We start from the raw sequence: 18,880 nt of genomic DNA, 5'->3' as shown, positions 1-18,880 counted from the left end.
GTTACTTTTAGTTCTGTGTCAAGGAATCATGTTTAATGCCAAATGCCATTGGGAAGCAGGTCTAAGTCATGAGTGGAAAATGTTGCTCGTGTGAATATGCCCATAAATCATATGGGGTGAAGAAATCTGGCATAAACTTTATTTATATTATTAAGGCAGTTTGAACAGTGTGTCCAGTGAGAGAGAGAGGGAGAGAGTGTGTGTGTGTATTTAACAATTAAGCATATAGACATCAGTTGTTGCTGTGCATAATTTACATGTTATCCAACAATAAATGCTTTTTTTTTAGTGTAAACAACAAAATAACTTGCATTTGTATAGCAGTTCTAACATAGAAAAATACTTCATCGCTTTCTAGAAACCCATAATCAGACAAAAATTGACTTAAGAGTCAAGGAAGCCAGTAATAGGATAGTTCGACCAAAGAATGGGTTTTGAAAAGATTGAGAAGTCAAGGGAGGTGAAACCAAGGGCAGAATTTTCCCATCCCACCCGCCACAAGAATCATAGTGGGCAGGACGTGAACCATGCAAAAATCCGTTGACCTCGGGTCGGATTTTCCAGTCTTGGATCGAGTGTGGCCAGAAAATCCCACCCAGACAGTTGTGAGGTAGCAATTTCAGAGAGAATGCAAGAAAGTTTTTAATTAACATTGATAGTTCAAAAGACGTTCAAGTTGGATAACATGGGGTGGAATTTAAATGCCCTTTCCCATCGTGAGTTTGTTGGCATGGCGTCCTATTATTGGGTGATCTGTCAACTTTGTGCCTCTCCCCCAAATAAGTCCATGGCAAGAAGTCATGTGGACAGATTTCTCGCCCTTCTGCCAGTTGTCTCTTGATCCAGGGCAAGGCCTGTCTCTGCCTAGATAAGTGTCTGATTTGCACTTACTGCAGAGGCCTTCCTGTAAAGCGGCAACGCAGAGATCTCGTCAGCTTTGCAAGCAGTGGGCAAAATTCCCATAATTTCCATTAAATACTGCCCATTATTACTACAGTTGTTTTAGAGGCTCCCGGCTGCATAATTCCTTTAAGTGTGTTTTTGCTGTTCTATTTTAATTTTGAGTTGGGAGCTTTTGTTGAAGGAGCACCACCTCAATGAACTTAATGATCAGGGCTCAATAGGCAGCACAAAGATTCAGAGAGCAAAGTGTGACTGTACCACACTTGATGGATCAATGGGCGTTTCAGTTAACTTCTTTCAAAAGCTTCATTTGTAAGTCTTAAAAGCTCTGAATTTTATTTAAAAAGAAACTGAATGAAGGAAAGGATTAACGTTTAATGCACTTTCACACTCTAGGAAGTTTGGGAAGGCTTTAGAGAGGGTACATAAAACATTTATGAGAATGCTTCCAGAAGAGAAAATTGAAGAGAAGATTGAGAGGGCATTTGGTCAAGGTGTACAAAATCACAAAGGGTTTGGATGGAATGTATAGGGAGAAATGCTCCCTTCCGGCAGAAGGGTCAAGAACCAGGGGGCACAAATTTAAGTGATTGGCAAAAGAACGAGAGGTGGCATGAGGTGAAGCTTTTTTGCACAGTGAATGGTTAGGATTTGGAATGTACTGCCTGAGAGTGTGATGGAGACACATTTAGTTATGACTTTCAGAAGGGAATTGGATAATTATCTATAGAAAACACAATTGCAGAGCTAAGGGGAAAGATAGGGGAGTGCGACTAACTGATTACCACTTATAGAGAGCTGGCACGGATGTGACAAGTAAATGGCCTCCTTGTGTGCTGTAACATTCATCACAAATTGAAATGAAAATCATTTTAGAAAGAGAATGAGGACCATTTTTTCAAAAATAAATAGAATTAATATCCATTAATAAAATCAGGAATTGAGACTATTTTGGCATTGAACAAAGAACAAAGAACAAAGAACAGTACAGCACAGGAAACAGGCCCTTCGGCCCTCCAAGCCTGTGCCGCTCCTTGGTCCAACTAGACCAATCGTTTGTATCCCTCCATTCCCAGGCTGCTCATGTGACTATCCAGGTAAGTCTTAAACGATGTCAGCGTGCCTGCCTGCACCACCCTACTTGGCAGCGCATTCCAGGCCCCCACCACCCTCTGTGTAAAAAACGTCCCTCTGATGTCTGAGTTATACTTCGCCCCTCTCAGCTTGAGCCCGTGACCCCTCGTGATCGTCACCTCCGACCTGGGAAAAAGCTTCCCACTGTTCACCCTATCTATACCCTTCATAATCTTGTATACCTCTATTAGATCTCCCCTCATTCTCCGTCTTTCCAAGGAGACCAACCCCAGTCTACCCAATCTCTCCTCATAGCTAAGACCCTCCATACCAGGCAACATCCTGGTAAACCTTCTCTGCACTCTCTCCAATGCCTCCACGTCCTTCTGGTAGTGCGGCGACCAGAACTGGACACAGTACTCCAAATGTGGCCTAACCAGCGTTCTATACAGCTGCATCATCAGACTCCAACTTTTATACTCTATACCCCGTCCTATAAAGGCAAGCATACCATATGCCTTCTTCACCACCTTCTCCACCTGTGTTGCCACCTTCAAGGATTTGTGGACTTGCACACCGAGGTCCCTCTGTGTTTCTATACTCCTGATGACTCTGCCATTTATTGTATAACTCCTCCCTACATTATTTCTTCCAAAATGCATCACTTCGCATTTATCCGGATTAAACTCCATCTGCCACCTCTCCGTCCAATTTTCCAGCCTATCTATATCCTGCTGTATTGCCTGACAATGCTCTTCACTATCCGCAATTCCAGCCATCTTCGTGTCATCCGCAAACTTGCTGATAACACCAGTTACACCTTTTTCCAAATCATTTATATATATCACAAATAGCAGAGGTCCCAGTACAGAGCCCTGCGGAACACCACTGGTCACAGACCTCCAGCCGGAAAAAGACCCTTCGACCACTACCCTCTGTCTCCTATGGCCAAGCCAGTTCTCCACCCATCGAGCCACTTCTCCTTGTATCCCATGAGCCTTAACCTTCTTAACCAACCTGCCATGTGGGACTTTGTCAAATGCCTTACTGAAATCCATATAGACGACATCCACGGCCCTTCCTTCATCGACTGTTTTTGTCACTTCCTCAAAAAACTCCACCAAATTTGTAAGGCACGACCTCCCTCTTACAAAACCATGCTGTCTGTCACTAATGAGATTGTTTCGTTCTAAATGCACATACATCCTGTCTCTAAGAATCCTCTCCAACAACTTCCCTACCACGGACGTCAAGCTCACCGGCCTATAATTTCCTGGGTTATCCCTGGTACCCTTCTTAAACAACGGGACCACATTCGCTATCCTCCAATCCTCAGGGACCTCACCCGTGTCCAAAGAAGCGACAAAGATTTCCGTCAGAGGCCCAGCAATTTCACCTCTCGTCTCCCTGAGCAGTCGAGGAAAGATGCCATCAGGCCCTGGGGCTTTGTCAGTTTTAATGTTCCCTAAAAAACCTAACACTTCCTCTCTTGTAATGGAGATTTTCTCTAACGGGTCAACACCTCCCTCCGAGACACTCCCGGTTAACACGCCCCTCTCCTTTGTGAATACCGATGCTTTACTTATGGTTCCATGTTGTATAAACTGACCTGTTTCTGTTGCTTCGACCACAGGTTCTGATTTGCTGGATAGAGATATTATCATATTGATCTCAATTACCATCTCAGTTGGAATATCCATAGCAGTCGCTACATTCCTGTTATGGTAATTGAATTATTTTTTGATCTCATGTTTTTGTGATTTTTACTTGTGCTTAAGAATGGATGTTATTTTCTAATCATTAAATATTCAGACTATTTAAACAAAATTATTTTTAATATTTCAGTACGAACTAGAAGCAGGAGTAGGTAATTCAGCCCCTCGAGCCTGCTCCGCCATTCAGTACGATCATGGCTGATCTTGTCTAGGCCTCAACTCCACTCTCCTGCCCATTCTCTTTACTCCTTCACCCATTACTAGTTGAGTAAATTTGAGGAGATACAAATTTTTAATGTCCACCACCACACTGAGGTAGTGAATTCCACTGATTTACAACCCTTTGAGAGAAATAATTTCTCCTCATCGCTATTTTAAATCTGCTACCTCTTACTACAAACTATGACCTTTTGTTCTAGATTTATTTATTTAAATAAAACACTTATTTATTTATTTGTCACAAGTAGGCTTAAATTCACAAAGCAATGACGTTACTGTGAAAATCCCCTAGTCGCCACACTCCGACGCCTGTTTGGGTGCACTGAGGGAGAATTTAGCATGGCCAGTTCACCTAACCTGCACACCTTTGGATGTGGGAGGATACTGGAGCACTCGGAGGAAACCCACGCAGACACGGGGAGATTGTGCAGACTCCACACAGCCAGCCGTGGTGCCACTGTTTTGGCTGCTGCTGCTGTTATCCCCTGATAGGCCATCTCCCCCAACAGTATCCAAAACGGTACACTTGTTAGAGAGGGGGATGACCACAGGCGATTCCTGCACTGACTGCCTGCCCCTTCTAGTGGTCACCCATTTATCTGCCTGCACCTTTGGTGTGACCACGTTCCTAAAGCTCCTATCTATGATGCTTTCCGCTACCTTCATGCTCCTAAGTGCATCCAACTGCTGTTCCAACCTATCCACGTGGTCTGTAAGGAGCTGCAATTGGGTGCCCTTCCTGCAAATGCTGGAAGCATCACGGATCTCCCACATCTCACACGTGCAGCACTTAACCCCACTGACCGACATTTCGAGCACCAATTAAATTATTTGAGAAAATTTATAAAACTCTTACCTTCACTTTTACCTTCTCACAGTGGCCTTTTTTTTTGGTCAGAGGAGGAGGGAGGGTGGGAAACACTAATGTCGTGTTTTGGGCTTACCGCTCCTTGACACCAGATCTTCTGCTTCTCACTTCTTGGTACATGTTGCTGGTCCGACTTCTCCCAGAATGCACCAGTGAAGTCCCTCCGCAGCTTCTACCGGAATTATTTCATGATAATAGTTACTAGGTTCTCACCTGCCATAGCCTTCCTGTCATCAATTTTTGGCATGTTATTTGTGTCTTCCACTGTGAAGACCGACACAAAATGCCTGTTCAATGCCTCAGCCATTTTCTCATTTCCAATTATTACATCCCCCTTCTCATCCTCTAAAGGGCCAATGTTTACTTTAGCTACTCTTTTTTGTTTTATATATTTCTAATAAGCTTGTCTTTTGTTCTTCTAAACTGCAATGGAGACAGGGCAAACCTTTCCTGATAACACCTCATCTCATGAATCATTTGAGTGAACCTTCTCTGAACTGCTTTTAATGTACTTATGTCATTTCTTAAATAAGGAGACCGAAACTGTACTTCATATTCTAGATGTGGTCTCCACAATGTGTTGTACCATTGCAGCAAAACATCCCTACTTTTATATTCCATTCCCTTGGCAATAAACACCAAGTTTCCATTAATATTCTTAATGATTTCCTGGGCCTGCTTTTAGTGATTTATGTAATAGGACATCCAGATCCCACCGTATCTCGGAGTTCTGTAATCTCTCTCCATTTAAATAATCTGCTGCTTTTCTATTCTTATTGCCAAAGTGGACAAGTTCACATTTTCCCACATTTTTGCTCACCCTTTTGGACTCCATGATCAGAATTTTACTGGCCTGCCCGTCACAGGAATCGGAAGGTCCGTTGACCTTGGACAGGATTTTACAGTTTCGAGATGAGCAAGGCCATAAAATCCTGCCCCATATGTCAGCTTCACAAACTACTTTCCTGTCATTGAAGTCAATGGTACAAATTTAAATAGTTGAGCACTGATCCATGTTACATCTTTCCAATCTGAAAATGACCCATTTGTCATTACTCTCTGCTTCCAGTTAGCTAACTAATCCTCTATCCATGATCTTGTGTTACTCCTTACACCATGTGCTCTTATTTTGTGTAGTAACTTTTGATGTTGGACCTTTAAAGGAGACTGTAGTGTAGCAGTAATGATTTCACTGGACCAGTAATTCAAAGGCCTTGGGGACATGGGTACAAATCCCGCCATGACAGCTTATGGAATTTAAATTGTATCGATTTAAACAAATCTGGAATTCAAAGCTAATCTCTATAATGGTGACCATGAAACAAACATTAGTGAACCAATAGGTTTTTACGACAAGTAATGTCCTTTAGGGAAGGAAATCTACTGTCGTTACCTGGTCTAGCCTACAGTGACTCCAGAACAAAAGCAATGTGATTGACTTTTAAATTACCTCTGAAATGGCCTAGCAAGGCATTCAGTTCAGGAAGGGCTACACATGACAACCTTTCCAGTGATACCCACATCCCATGAAAAAATAACAATCTTGTCCAATGCCTTCTGGAAATCTAAGTACAGCACTTCCACAGGTTCCCCAAATTTCAAAGTTGTTACTTATTTCCTCAAAGAACTCCAATAAATTAGTCAAAAATATTTCCCTTTCACAAAGCCATGTTTACTTAGCCCGAATGCATTGAGATTATTTAAATGCCCTGCTAAAACCACCTCAATAACAGATTCCAGCATTTTCCCTATGACAGATAGGCCTGTGTGGCCAAAGGTTTCCTACTTTTTGTCACCCTCCTTTCTTGAATGGAGAAGCTACATTCACTATTTTCCAGTATGATTGGACCTTTCTAGAATCTAGGCAATTTTGGAAAATTTCAACCAGTGCATCTATCTTAGCAGCCACTTATTTTAAGACCGCCGGTCTCCCAAAATTTGCCAATAATCACTTACAGCTTCCAGTGGCACAGTGGTTAGCACTGCTGCCTCACAGCGCCAGGGACCTGGGTTCGATTCCCGGCTTGGGTCCCTTACTGTGCGGAGTCCGCATTTTCTCCCCATGTCTGTGTGGCTTTCCTCCGCGTGCTCCGGTTTCCTCCCATAGTCTGAAAGACATGCTGATTAGGTGCATTGGCCATGCTAAATTCTTTCTCAGTGCACCTGAACAGGCATAGCAGCGTGGCGACTAGGGGACTTTCACAGTAACTTCATTGCAGTGTTAATGTACGCCTACTTGTGACACTAATAAATACATTAATTAATTAATAAAAATAAAAAAAACTGTTGGAACCAAAATATAAAGGTGTGATAAATTAAAAAAATGTATGTTTAAGATTTACCTGTGATTCTAATCGTAACTTGAGAATAGCAAGTAGGGTATTCAGACATTCTGGTTGTGGGTTATCAATTGTGGGCCAAGATTCTCCATAAAATATCCTCCATACACAAAACAAACTTTCAGTATGCTGGCTCAAGAATCACCTTAATTAGTTGCCTGAATGTGAAGGAAATGGTACTGAAATTATTGGGATAGGTAGTAATCTGCCATATATATTTTATTCCCAGGATCAAAAGGAAAAGACAAGAGTCAGATAAGAATGACATTCTGGCCAAGAAGGCATTGCCCCTATGATGGTATGGTATGTATCCAACTTGTACAACTGCAAATTTTTACCTTGTTATAATCTTCATTATTGAAAATCAGAGAAATCTGGAATAAGTAGAAGATTTGTAAATGGAACCATTTAAATTAATTATTCAAAAATCTGGTTAAAATGTAAAGCACATGTGTGATTGTAGTGAGAGTAGTGGGCTAGAACTTTAGCTTCACTATCTGCATACTGTTGTTTCACTGGGCAACTATGAGAAGGTAAAAGTGAAGGTAAAAGTTTAATACATTTTCTTAAATAATTTAATTGGTGCTCGAAATGTCAGTCAGTGGGGTTAAGTGCTGCACTTGTGAGATGTGGGAGATCCGAGACGCTTCCAGTGTCTCGGACGACTACATCTGCAGGAAGTGCACCCAATTGCAGCTCCTTACAGATTGCATGGATAGGTTGGAGCAGCAGTTGGATGTACTTAGCATGAAGATGGCAGAAAGCATCATGGATACGAGTTTTGGGTGCAGGTGGGTGACCGCTAGAAGGGGCAGGTAGTCAGTGCAGGAATCCCCTGTGGTCGTCCCCCTCTCTAACAAGTATACCGTTTTGGATATTGTTGGGGGGGGCTAACAGCAGCAACAGCCATAGCAGTGGCACCACGGCTGCTCTGTTGTTAAGCAGGGAGGGACATAGGGCACTACAGCAATTGTTATAGGGGACTCTATAGTTAGGGGTGCAGATAGGTGCTTCTGTGAACGTGAAAGATGGTATGTTTCCTCCCTGGTGCCAGGGTCCAGGATGTCTCTGAATGGGCAGAAAGCATTCTGGAGGGAGAGGGTGAGCAGCCAGAGGTCGTGGAACATATTGGTACTAATAACATAGGTAGAAAGAGTGATGAGGTCCTGCAGCAGCAGTTTAGGGAGTTAGGTAGAAAGTTAAAAAGCAGGACCTCTAGGCTTGTAATCTCAGGATTACTCCCTGTGCCACGTGCCAGTGAGGCTAGAAATAGGAAGATAGTGCAGCTCAACACATGGCTAAACAGCTGGTGTAGGAGGGAGGGTTTCAGATATCTGGACCATTGGGATCTCTTCTGGGACAGCTGGGACCTGTACAAGGAGGACGGGTTGCATGGAAGGGCATAAATATTCTGGCCAGGAGATTTGCTAGTGTCACATGGGGGGATTTAAACTAGTTTGGCTGGGGGATGGGAACCAAAGTAAAGGTGAATTAAGTGAAGGGGAACCAGAGAGTAGGGCCAGAAAACTCTGAGAAAGAACAGGCAGGGTGTGGGTGCCAATCAGAGGGTCTGGTGGACTGAAGTGTATTTGTTTCAATGCGAGAAGTGTAACAGATAAGGCTATGAACTTAGAGCTTGGATTAGTACTTGGAACTATGATGCTGTTGCTATTACAGAGACTTGGTTAAGGACAGGATTAGCAGCTTAACATTAGAGGATACAGATGTTTCAGGTGGGATAGAGGGGATGTAAAAGGGGTGGGGGAGTTGCACTGCTGGTCAAGGAGAATATCACAGCTGTACTGGGGGAGGACACCTCGGAGGGCTCATACAGCGAGGCAATATTGATAGAGCTCAGGAATAGGAAGGGTGTAGTCACAATGTTGGGGGTTTACTATAGGCCACCAACAGCCAGCGGGAGATAGAGGAACAGACATGTAGGCAGATTTTGGCAAGGTGTAAAAGTAACAGGGTTGTTGAGGTGGGAGATTTTAACTTCCCCTATATTGACTGGAACTCACTTAGTGCTAGGGGCGTGGATGGGGCAGAGTTTGTAAGGAGCATCCAGGAGGGCTTCTTGAAATAGTATATAGATAGTCCAACTAGGGAAGGGGTCATACTGGATGTAGTATTGGGGAATGACCCCGGCCAGGTGGTCGACGTTTCAGTGGGGGAGCAGCTCGGGAACAGTGACAACAATTCAATAAGCTTTAAGGTACTGATGGATAAAGAGAAGTATCGTCCTCAAGGTGCTAAACTGGGGGAAGGCTAATTACAACAATATTAGGCAGGAACTGAAGAATGTAGATTGGGGGCAAATCAACATCTGGCATGTACCTGTGCTTAACGCTCTCTCCACTCACATTGTCTGTACCTTTGAGACTTGATTATCTGTAAAGACTCGCATTCCAACCATTATTTTGTAAATTGAGTGTGTGTCTTTATATGCCCTGTTTGTGAACCGAACTCCCACTCATCTGATGAAGGAGCAGCAAGTGCTCCGAAAGCTCATGGCTTTTGCTACCAAATAAACCTGTTGGACTTTAACCTGGTGTTGTGAGACTTCTTACAGGGGAGGTCCCAGAAGATTGGAGAATAGCGAATATTGTTCCTTTATTTAAGAAGGGTAGCAAGAATAATCCAAGTAATTACAGGCCAGTGAGCCTTGTGTCAGTGGTAGGGAAATTATTGGAGAAGATTCTTCAAGACAGGATTTACTCCCACTTGGAAATAACGGGATGTATTAGCGAGAGGCAACATGGTTTTGTGAAGGGGAGGTCATGTCTCACTAACTTGATTGAGTTTTTCGAGGAAGTGACGAAGATGATTGATGAGGGTAGGGCAGTAGATGTTGTCTACATGGACTTCAGTAAGGCCTTTGACAAGGTCCCTCATGGCAGAATGGTGCAGAAAGTGAAGTCGCACGGGATCAGAGGTGAGCTGGCAAGGTGGATACAGAACTGGCTCGGTCATAGAAGATAGAGGTTAGCAGTGGAAGGATAGTTTCTGATTGGAGGGCTGTGACAAGTGGTGTTCTTCAGGGATCAGTGCTGGGACCTTTGCTGTTTGTAATATATATAAATGATTTGAAGGAAAATGTAACTGGATTGATTAGTAAGTTTGCGGACGACACAAAGGTTGGTGGATTTGCGGATAGCAATGAGGACCATCAGAGGATACAGCAGGATAAAGATAGGTTGGAAGCTTGGCAGAGAGATGGCAGATGGAGTTTAATCCAGACAAATGTGTGGTAATGCATTTTGGAAGGTCTAATACAGATAAGAAATATACAGTAAATGGCAGTACCCTTAAGAGTATTGATGGGCAGAGGGATCTGGGTGTACAAGTACACAGGCCACTGAAAGTGGCAACTCAAGTGGAGAAGGTAGTCAAGAAGGCATGCAGCATGTTTGCCTTCATCGACCAGGGCATTGAGTTTAAAAATCGCCAAACCATATTGCAGCTTTATAGAACCTTAGTTAGTTTGCGCTTGAAATATAGTGTTTAATTCTGGTCACCACACTACCAGAAGGATGTGGAGGCTTTGGAGAGGGTACAGAAAAGATTTATCAGGATGTTGCCTGGTATGGAGCGCAGTAGCTATGAGGAGAGGTTGGAGAAAGTTGGTTTGTTCTCACTGGAACGACTGAGGTTGAGGGGCGACCTGATTGAAGTCTACAAGATTATAAGGGGCATGGACAGAATGGATAGTCAGAAGCTTTTTCCCAGGGTGGAAGAATCAATTACTAGGGGCATAGGTTTAAGGTGCGAGAGGCAAGGTTTAGAGGAGATATACGAGGCAAGTGTTTTTACACAAAGGGTGGTGGGTGCCTGGAACTCACTGCCAGGGGAGGTCGTGGAAGCAGATACGATGGTGACTTTTAAGGGGTGTCTTGATAAATACATGAATAGGATGGGAATGGAGGGATATAGTGCCTGGAAGGGTCGGGGGTTTTAATTCAGTCAGGCAGCATGGTCGTTGCAGGCTTTGTGTGGGCATCTGAGGTTCAAAGTATCTGTTCCTGTGCTGTAATGTTCTTTGTTCTTTATATGCCGTCCCATTACAACACATTAGATTAAAGGTACTTAAACACAGTGAGACAGGAAACATCAAAATATCATCGGCTCTTGCATTGTTTCAGCTTCAATTTGTTGGTAGATGCCTTGGAACCAGTCACCACTTGGTCGTATCCTCCCATCACCCCAACCTTCAGCCTAGGATGGTATGTGATTTGTGGAATGGCCTTCTTCTACATGTAGGGATTCTACGTGAAGGATGGCACAGAAGTAGATTTGATTTGATTTATTACTGTCACATGTATTAGTATAGTGAAAAATATTGTTTCTTGCGCACTATACAGTCAAAGCATACTGTTCATAGAGAAGGAAATGTGAAAGTGTTAGTCATAGCTAGGATGTAGAGAAAGATCAACTTAATGCAAGGTAGATCAATTCAAAAGTCTGATGGCAGCAGTGAAGAAGCTGTTCTTGAGTCGGTTGGTACGTAGCCTCAGACTTTTGTATCCTTTTCCCGACGGAAGAGAGAATATCCGGGGTGTGTGGCGTCCTTAATTATGCTGGCTGCTTTGCCAAGGCAGCGGGAAGTGTAGACAGAGTCAATGGATGGGAGGCTGGTTTGTGTGATGGATTGGGCTACATCCATCACCTTTTGTAGTTTCTTGCGGTCTTGGGCAGAGCAGGAGCCATACCAAGCTGTGATACAACCAGAAAGAATGCTTTATATGGTGCATCTGTAAAAGTTGGTGAGAGTCGTATCTCCTTCATCTTCTGAGAAAGTAGAGGCGTTGGTGGGCTTTCTTAACTATAGTGTAAGCATGGGGGGATCAGGACACGTTGGTGATCTGCACACCTAAAAACTTGAAGTTTTCGACCCTTTCCACTTCGTCCCCATTGATGTAGACGAGTGCATATTCTCCTCTAGGCTTCCTGAAGTCGATGACAATCTCTTACGTTTTGTTGACATTGAGAGAGAGATTATTGTCACCTTGGAGGATACATTTTAGATCATCTTGCTGTCACAGTGGTGTCTTGGAGGTTGCCTGATTGTCTTGAGATCAGAGTGAAATTTTCTAGACTTTATTTTTTTTCTTAATTTACCTTAATTGATTTTCCTTTGCCTATCCAAAAAGATTGCAAAACAATGTAGGAGAAAGTGTACAGTATGTAGATGTTAAACCAGGATAGGACAGGCTAAACAGACCAGCTGGTCTTTTCTTGTCATTTTTCTTGAAAGAAAATCTGTCTGTAGGCTAGTAACTAAATTTCTGGTTTTATCATAACCATTGGACATTGTATCACTAAAAGTGCTTTCCGTTTACAGCTCAGCATACATATTGAGGAGTTCCGGCTACTGTCTCATATGAAGCATCTGTTCAATGTTGTACATTCTTCAGCTGACTGAAAAACATTACGAAGGAATGGGCCACTGGTCTTTAAACTGAAGGAAACGTCCAGAGGTTGCCAGCTAAATAATTACTCGATTGAACTGGCTAATTATTTTGTCGTCATCTACCAATACAGAGTCCCTTTGCTTTACGAAACTATTCAAGTGGCATAGAAGCTGACGTTTTTCAGTGAGATTGTTGTATTTCCTGAATATAATCGCACCTCGTCTTTCATTGATTTTTCAGTCACTCTTTACTACTCTTTCCAAAATGTGGCTACATTGTCACACATTTTTGAGACACATCTTTTGATGTAGTTTTGTTTCTGCCATGAGGTTTGGATAGTGAGAAGCAACATAAAATATGGAGAACCCATTGCAGTCTATAAGGTCTCAATTTTATGGAAGGTGATACAAAGGACAGCTGCTGGAAGAAAATGTGGTCTGCATCATATAAGGGTTGCAAAATTACTGCAGTCAATAGAAAATATGACCAGTAGAATTATAATTGCTCCAGTAAGCTGCAACAACATGATATCTTAAAATATTGTACCAACAAGCTGGGACTGCATGGTGGCACAGTGATTAGCACTGCTGCCTCACAGCGCCAGGGACCCGGATTCGATTCCAGCCTCAGGTCACTGTCTGTGCAGAGTCTGCACGTTCTCCCATATCTGTGAGAGTTTCCTCCCACAGGCCAAAAGACATGCTAAATTCTCCCTCAGTGTACCCATACAGGCGCCGGAGTATGGCGACTAGGGGATTTTCACAGTAACTTCATTGCAGTGTTAATGTAAGCCTACTTGTGACGCTAATAAATACACTTTACTTTTAAGCTGAAGAAACTGGTTATTTTGTGTGGGCATCTGAAATCTTAGAAATCTTAGAAACCCTACAGCACAGAAGAGGCCATTTGGCCCATCGAGTCTGTACCGACCACAATCCCACCCAGGCCCTACATCTTTTATCCACTGATCCCTCTAACCTACGCATCCCAGGACACTAAGGGGCAATCTTAGCATGGCCAATCAACCTAACCCGCACATCTTTGGACTGTGGGAGGAAACCGGAGCACCCGGAGGAAACCCACGCAGACACGAGGAGAATGTGCAAACTCCACACAGACAGTGACCCGAGCCGGGAATTGAACCCAGGTCCCTGGAGCTGTGAAGCAGCAGTGCTAACCACTGTGCTACCGTGCCGCCCATCTGAGCCTGCTTTAGTTTTTGGTGCTTATTTTAAAGCACTTCACAATTGAGAAAGGGATTTCACCTGTATTTTTTTTGTGCAACAGTAGGATTTTCTTTATTTGCGATCACTTCTATCTTTTAACTTGTACCATTTTGAAATTTAAACACTTTGATTAAGGTGTAGATAACAGAAGAGAAAACACGAAAGGTTGATTTTGGACACCGCTAATGAATATTTTTCACCATTATTGATCTTTATAGCGATAAGCAAATTAAAAAAGCCTCCTTTAAAGAGCAGGTGGACTGTTAATTATTTAGCACAAATTGTCAAGAATAATCATTGGGTAGTAAGAGTATTGCTGAATTCATATTGGTGCATTCTCCATAGCAATGCCTCTACCAATTAGAGTCCACTTGCTAATCAATCTGCACTCTCTCATACAGTATAAATTGTTGTTCTCTATATTTGGTATTGTTGCAAATTATCCTGATGAGTGCAAGATGAAAAGCTTTGACAGTCTTTTTTTAAGCAGTACTCAAAAATAAATTTTAGCTAAAAAAGCACAAAAATTGTGATGACACAGCTTCTTACTTCGAAAGGTCTGTTATATTTAGGAAATATTGAGCAGGCCATGGGCAATTTGATTTGATTTCCGCTGCCCATGGAGGGGTCGGGGAAGGTGGTGAAGGGAAAAGACAATTTTTTGAATGTTAGTACATTGTGAAGTACTGAATTCTCTCTCCATTAATGAATGGTCATTTATAATTGAACAAAAGTTCAACAAGTACAGACGTAGTGTAGCATAATCCTGTTCCCGTAAGAGGTGTTGTAGAAATTATCATACAGTGCTCAGTGTAATAGTGATCGTATGTCGCTTGCTGAAGTTTGAGATAACTTCAGAGGCTTGCGTGTTTTTTTTAATATGAGTGGATTGAATGTGTTCTGTTTGTGAAGCCATTCATGGCAAGGGGTGAATAACCTACAAAGTACATGGAGAAAGCACAGTAATTTAGCATTAGGTATTGATATGAAGGCAGCATTTTAAAATTGATTTAGATTACTTTTATTTAGTGGGGCATTATTGTGAAAAGTGTGAGCCAAATATTTAATTACAGAAACATTTCAGCCTGTCATATCCTTGCCAGCTCTCTGTAGGAGAAATTTACCAGGTGCCATGGCCCCCCCTGCCCTGCTCCGTCCCACCCCTTCACCCCATAGCACTGCACATTCTTCCTTTTCAGGGAACAGCCCAAATCCCTTTTTGAAAGCTACAATTGAACATGTTTCCACCACACTCAGTCAGGTCCCAACTACAAGCTATGTAAAAGCCTTTTTTATTACTTTAAATCTGTAAATCTAATTTAAATTCCTCGCTGCAATGATTTGAACTCACGTCCCCAGTGCATTAACTTGGCCCCTTGATTACTAGTTAGTGATACTACCATTACACCACCATCTCCTCAGATTGCAACTAAATACTTACAATCACAGTATGCAGTTTTATAAATTGCAGTATTTCAAGTGTTTGTTTCTCCTCTTGTCCTCTTTGGATTTGCCAAATGTAATGCATTTGCTACATCCTTGATGCGTGAGTGACCAATAGACTGATAATGCAGATATCTCCTGCAGTAACATGGAACAAATCAGTGATGTAAAATTGAGACTGTGCACTAAAAGTATTTTTAAAGTTGTCTAAAAGTCCTGAAGTTGTGACTGTCTCCCAGCCTAGCCTTTGCTCTGGAGGCAGTGTTTCTCAGTCATTGGCAGGCATTTATGACAGTAGCTACAATTGTGAATGGATAGCGTAGAAATAAAGAGAGACAGTAGACTTCTGATACTGACATCCCTGGCAGACTTCTTTGTTCATCTTTGTTTCACAATTGGTACCAGGAACTACAGCTGATATGAGGCATGTAGTGAATCATATGTGAAATTCATAATGCATCATGTTATTACCATGTTAAAAAGTTGACATGTCTGCTGAGAATCAAGTAACTTGAAATGTTCACAGCCCCGTTCGTAATTTTCAGCACAAATATCATCTTTACAATCTTTTAAAGTTCATATACCTCTCCTATCTGAGCCACAAATCTAATACCTGAGCCACACGTGTATCCAAAACTTCAAAATTCACCAATTGCCTTAATTACAATAACATTGTGACCTCTGGTCTCCCCTTCATATGGGGTGAGATGTCAGATTATCTTTAACTTCTACAGTAATAATTTATTAGCAGTTAAGTGAGAAAGTTGGCATCCATTTAAAAAATAATTTTGACAGTAATTTTAAAGGTGTAACTTCATAAATTGCCACTCCCAGGGACCCCTATATAAAGCATGACAAAACATAACAGAAGTCCCCAATCTAACAGCCGCCTCCCCTTAACACACACACCACCTCAACAAAGATTCCTCCCCAACCACCTGAAGGACAGCAGAACCCACGCATCCACTAACCTCTTTCCCCAGGGGCACCCACCAACACCCTTTCTCTCTTTCCCCCCCCCCCCCCATCTTTTTTTCTTCCACCCCGACCCACCATCTCTACCACATGTACACCAAACCATGCCCCCCCCCCCCACGTACCATAGCCTCAGTCCATCACCCTCTACCTCCTACAACTAAATCATGTCAGAAGCCACCGGATCAAATATCTGGACACTACAGTAACATTCGCCCCCCTGAAGAAATCATAGAGGAAATGGGAACAGGAGCTGGGTGGAAACCCATAGGGAAGAGGCCAACCACACCACTCCCATCTAATCACTTAGAGCCATAGAGACCAACATTGGAGGCAAGGCCGTTCGGCCCACCAAATCTGTTCCAACAACAATTAAAGATGGGCTAACCCCATTTTCCTACACAGGTTTCAGAACAGCGAATATTAAGAGATCTCAAAGGCCCATCCAAATATAACGTGAAAAGTGGTAAGACCTTAGGCCTCATTTACCTCCCCAAGCAGTGCATTCCAGATGGCCATCACCCTCTGATTATTAAAAAATAGTAAGAAGTTTAACAACACCAGGTTAAAGTCCAACAGGTTTATTTGGTAGCAAAAGCCACACAAGCTTTCGGAGCTCCAAGCCCCTTCTTCAAGTGAGTGTCCGAAAGCTTGTGTGGTTTTTGCTACCAAATACACCTGTTGGACTTTAACCTGGTGTTGTTAAACTTCTTACTGTGTTTACCCCAGTCCAACGCCGGCATCTCCACATCATTATTAAAAAATAAACAGGTCTTTTCTCAAGTGCATTCTAAAACTAATACTCACGCATCACCCTCACATTACCTCTCACACACGGATAACCCCCCCCCCCCCCCCCCCCCAGTCCCCAAAGGGCCTGAACATCTCCCTTGTTAACCACTATTGCTCTCGGCATTTACAGAATATTTCAGGATTATACCCAGTGCAGTACACAAGTGCCCCCCCCCCCCAGGTCCCCTATTTACCTCTGCAAGTTTCAACTCCACCCCCCCCCCCATGAACAAAAGAAACCCCTTTTCCTTCACCCCCGCCCCACAAATACATCCCCGTCCACCACTCTGCACAAATAAAGACTAACATAAATAAAAATGGAAAAGCTCCAGGGGACAAGACAACAAGCCACAATATAAGGACAAGGCATCACAAGGGGAAATAAGTGTTGAACATGAGCTAAACGAAAAGTGGCAGAACACGAAGAAAAGGGGACATGTCCTCTCTCTGTCCGACCCAAAAAAACTGACTGTGCTTTCCAGGCTAAGATTTATAGCCAGTGGATATGTACCATAGTTGACTAGAGCTAGTAAAGAAAATCCTTATGGTATATAGTAATTAGTATTGGGAAGTTAAAAGGTATGAATGACTCTGTTATGATGCCTAACAATATACATCCTCCAAGGTTGAAGCAATATTCAAGGTTTGCTTTTGCTCTTGAAGCCGTACCTCTTATCTTTTCATTTAAGAATTTCCCTCGTCAAAGGTGAAATAATTCAGACAAAATAACTCGGGTATAAAGTTTTAGGGGCTGAGATGCATGGAAACAGAATGACCTGCAAGTTCCACTCAAAGTCACTCACCATCCTGACATGGAGCTAGATTGCCATTCCTTCTCATGCCACTAGACAAAATCCTGGAACACACTCCCTAACAGCACTGCGGGTGCAACTACACCACATGGCATGCAGCGGTTCAAAAAGGAAGCTCACCGCCACCTCCTCAGGGGCAGTTATGGATGAACAGTAAATTGTGGTCATGTTAGGGCTGCCAACCACCAAGCAGATCTGTTATGCTATTTCCTATGGTACGATTTGGCCAAAATAGATCTAACCATTGCAAATTCCATATAGCACAAATCAAGTTTCTGCGATCTTTAGCACTAATCTTTAAAAAAAATTCCAGAAGCAGAAGACTAACTAACATTCTCAGAATAAATTAACCATTATTGGGAATTTCCACTAAGTGCACTTGTTCATAGGCTTTCGAGGAGGCTCTAAAATTAAACTGGCTCTTCTGGATTCAATTTCAATTACTTAAATTTGGGCGGTGGCTTGCACTGTGATTTCAAAATGCTTTTTTCGTGATTACCCAATTTTCGACTATTATCAAGAAGTTGATTTTTTTGTTGAAATTGAATTTTTAAAATGCTGCCACACACGGGTTTTGTATTTGGCAGCGTGTGAGCTGGCTGGGGTAGAAAATTGAGGCTTCCCAAACCGCCCAAATCATCAATTACATCCAAAGCCAAAACTCGGTGTTCGAAATGCAGTTGTGGTAGGCCAAAAGTTCAAATACAAGTTGTACAAGCTTCAGTAAGCCAAAAAGCCCTGTCCACATCTTTGTTTAATAAAATGCCAACTACAAGAGAAGGGAGAAAATAAGAAAGCAGAGAAGTTTCCAGTTGATGTCACATTGTGGCTTTGGGCTGTTTGGGCTAGTGTGTTGATGGATTTTGACAATTTGATCTCTTGTGGTAAGTGTAGAGCTATTTTAAAATTGTCTGTTATGTGACAAGGAAAAAATCTTGGTGTGTGTGGAACAAGAGGGTGGGTGGAGTTTTTCTCCAAGCTCTGAATAATTTTACTGAGTTTTTATAAAGGGAAGGTAGACAATTGGTAAATTTTGGCTCCTACGTGGGCTGAATGTTGACAAATTGTCATTTGCGAAAAGAATTGTCAAGGATCACTGCCAC

The 18,880-nt window shown here is 42.6% G+C and overlaps 1 protein-coding gene across 1 annotated transcript in view; it reads left to right on the top strand.

Moving 5' to 3' along the window:
• The window catches only part of LOC144498791 (interleukin-11 receptor subunit alpha-like), a 91,219-nt gene extending 74,208 nt beyond the window's left edge, over positions 1 to 17,011 (top strand). The window contains exons 10-12 of the mRNA XM_078220469.1: positions 3,611 to 3,701; positions 7,348 to 7,421; positions 12,460 to 17,011. Coding sequence (XP_078076595.1) covers positions 3,611 to 3,701; positions 7,348 to 7,414 — 158 coding nt within the window. The 3' untranslated portion in view covers positions 7,415 to 7,421; positions 12,460 to 17,011. The remainder of the gene's footprint in view (positions 1 to 3,610; positions 3,702 to 7,347; positions 7,422 to 12,459) is intronic.
• Positions 17,012 to 18,880: the final 1,869 nt, after the last annotated feature.

Source organism: Mustelus asterias, chromosome 1 (genome assembly GCF_964213995.1).
Source record: "Mustelus asterias chromosome 1, sMusAst1.hap1.1, whole genome shotgun sequence".
Taxonomy (NCBI): domain Eukaryota; kingdom Metazoa; phylum Chordata; class Chondrichthyes; order Carcharhiniformes; family Triakidae; genus Mustelus; species Mustelus asterias.
Note: the sequence above shows the minus strand (reverse complement) of the source record. Positions and strands in the feature narration are given on the sequence as shown.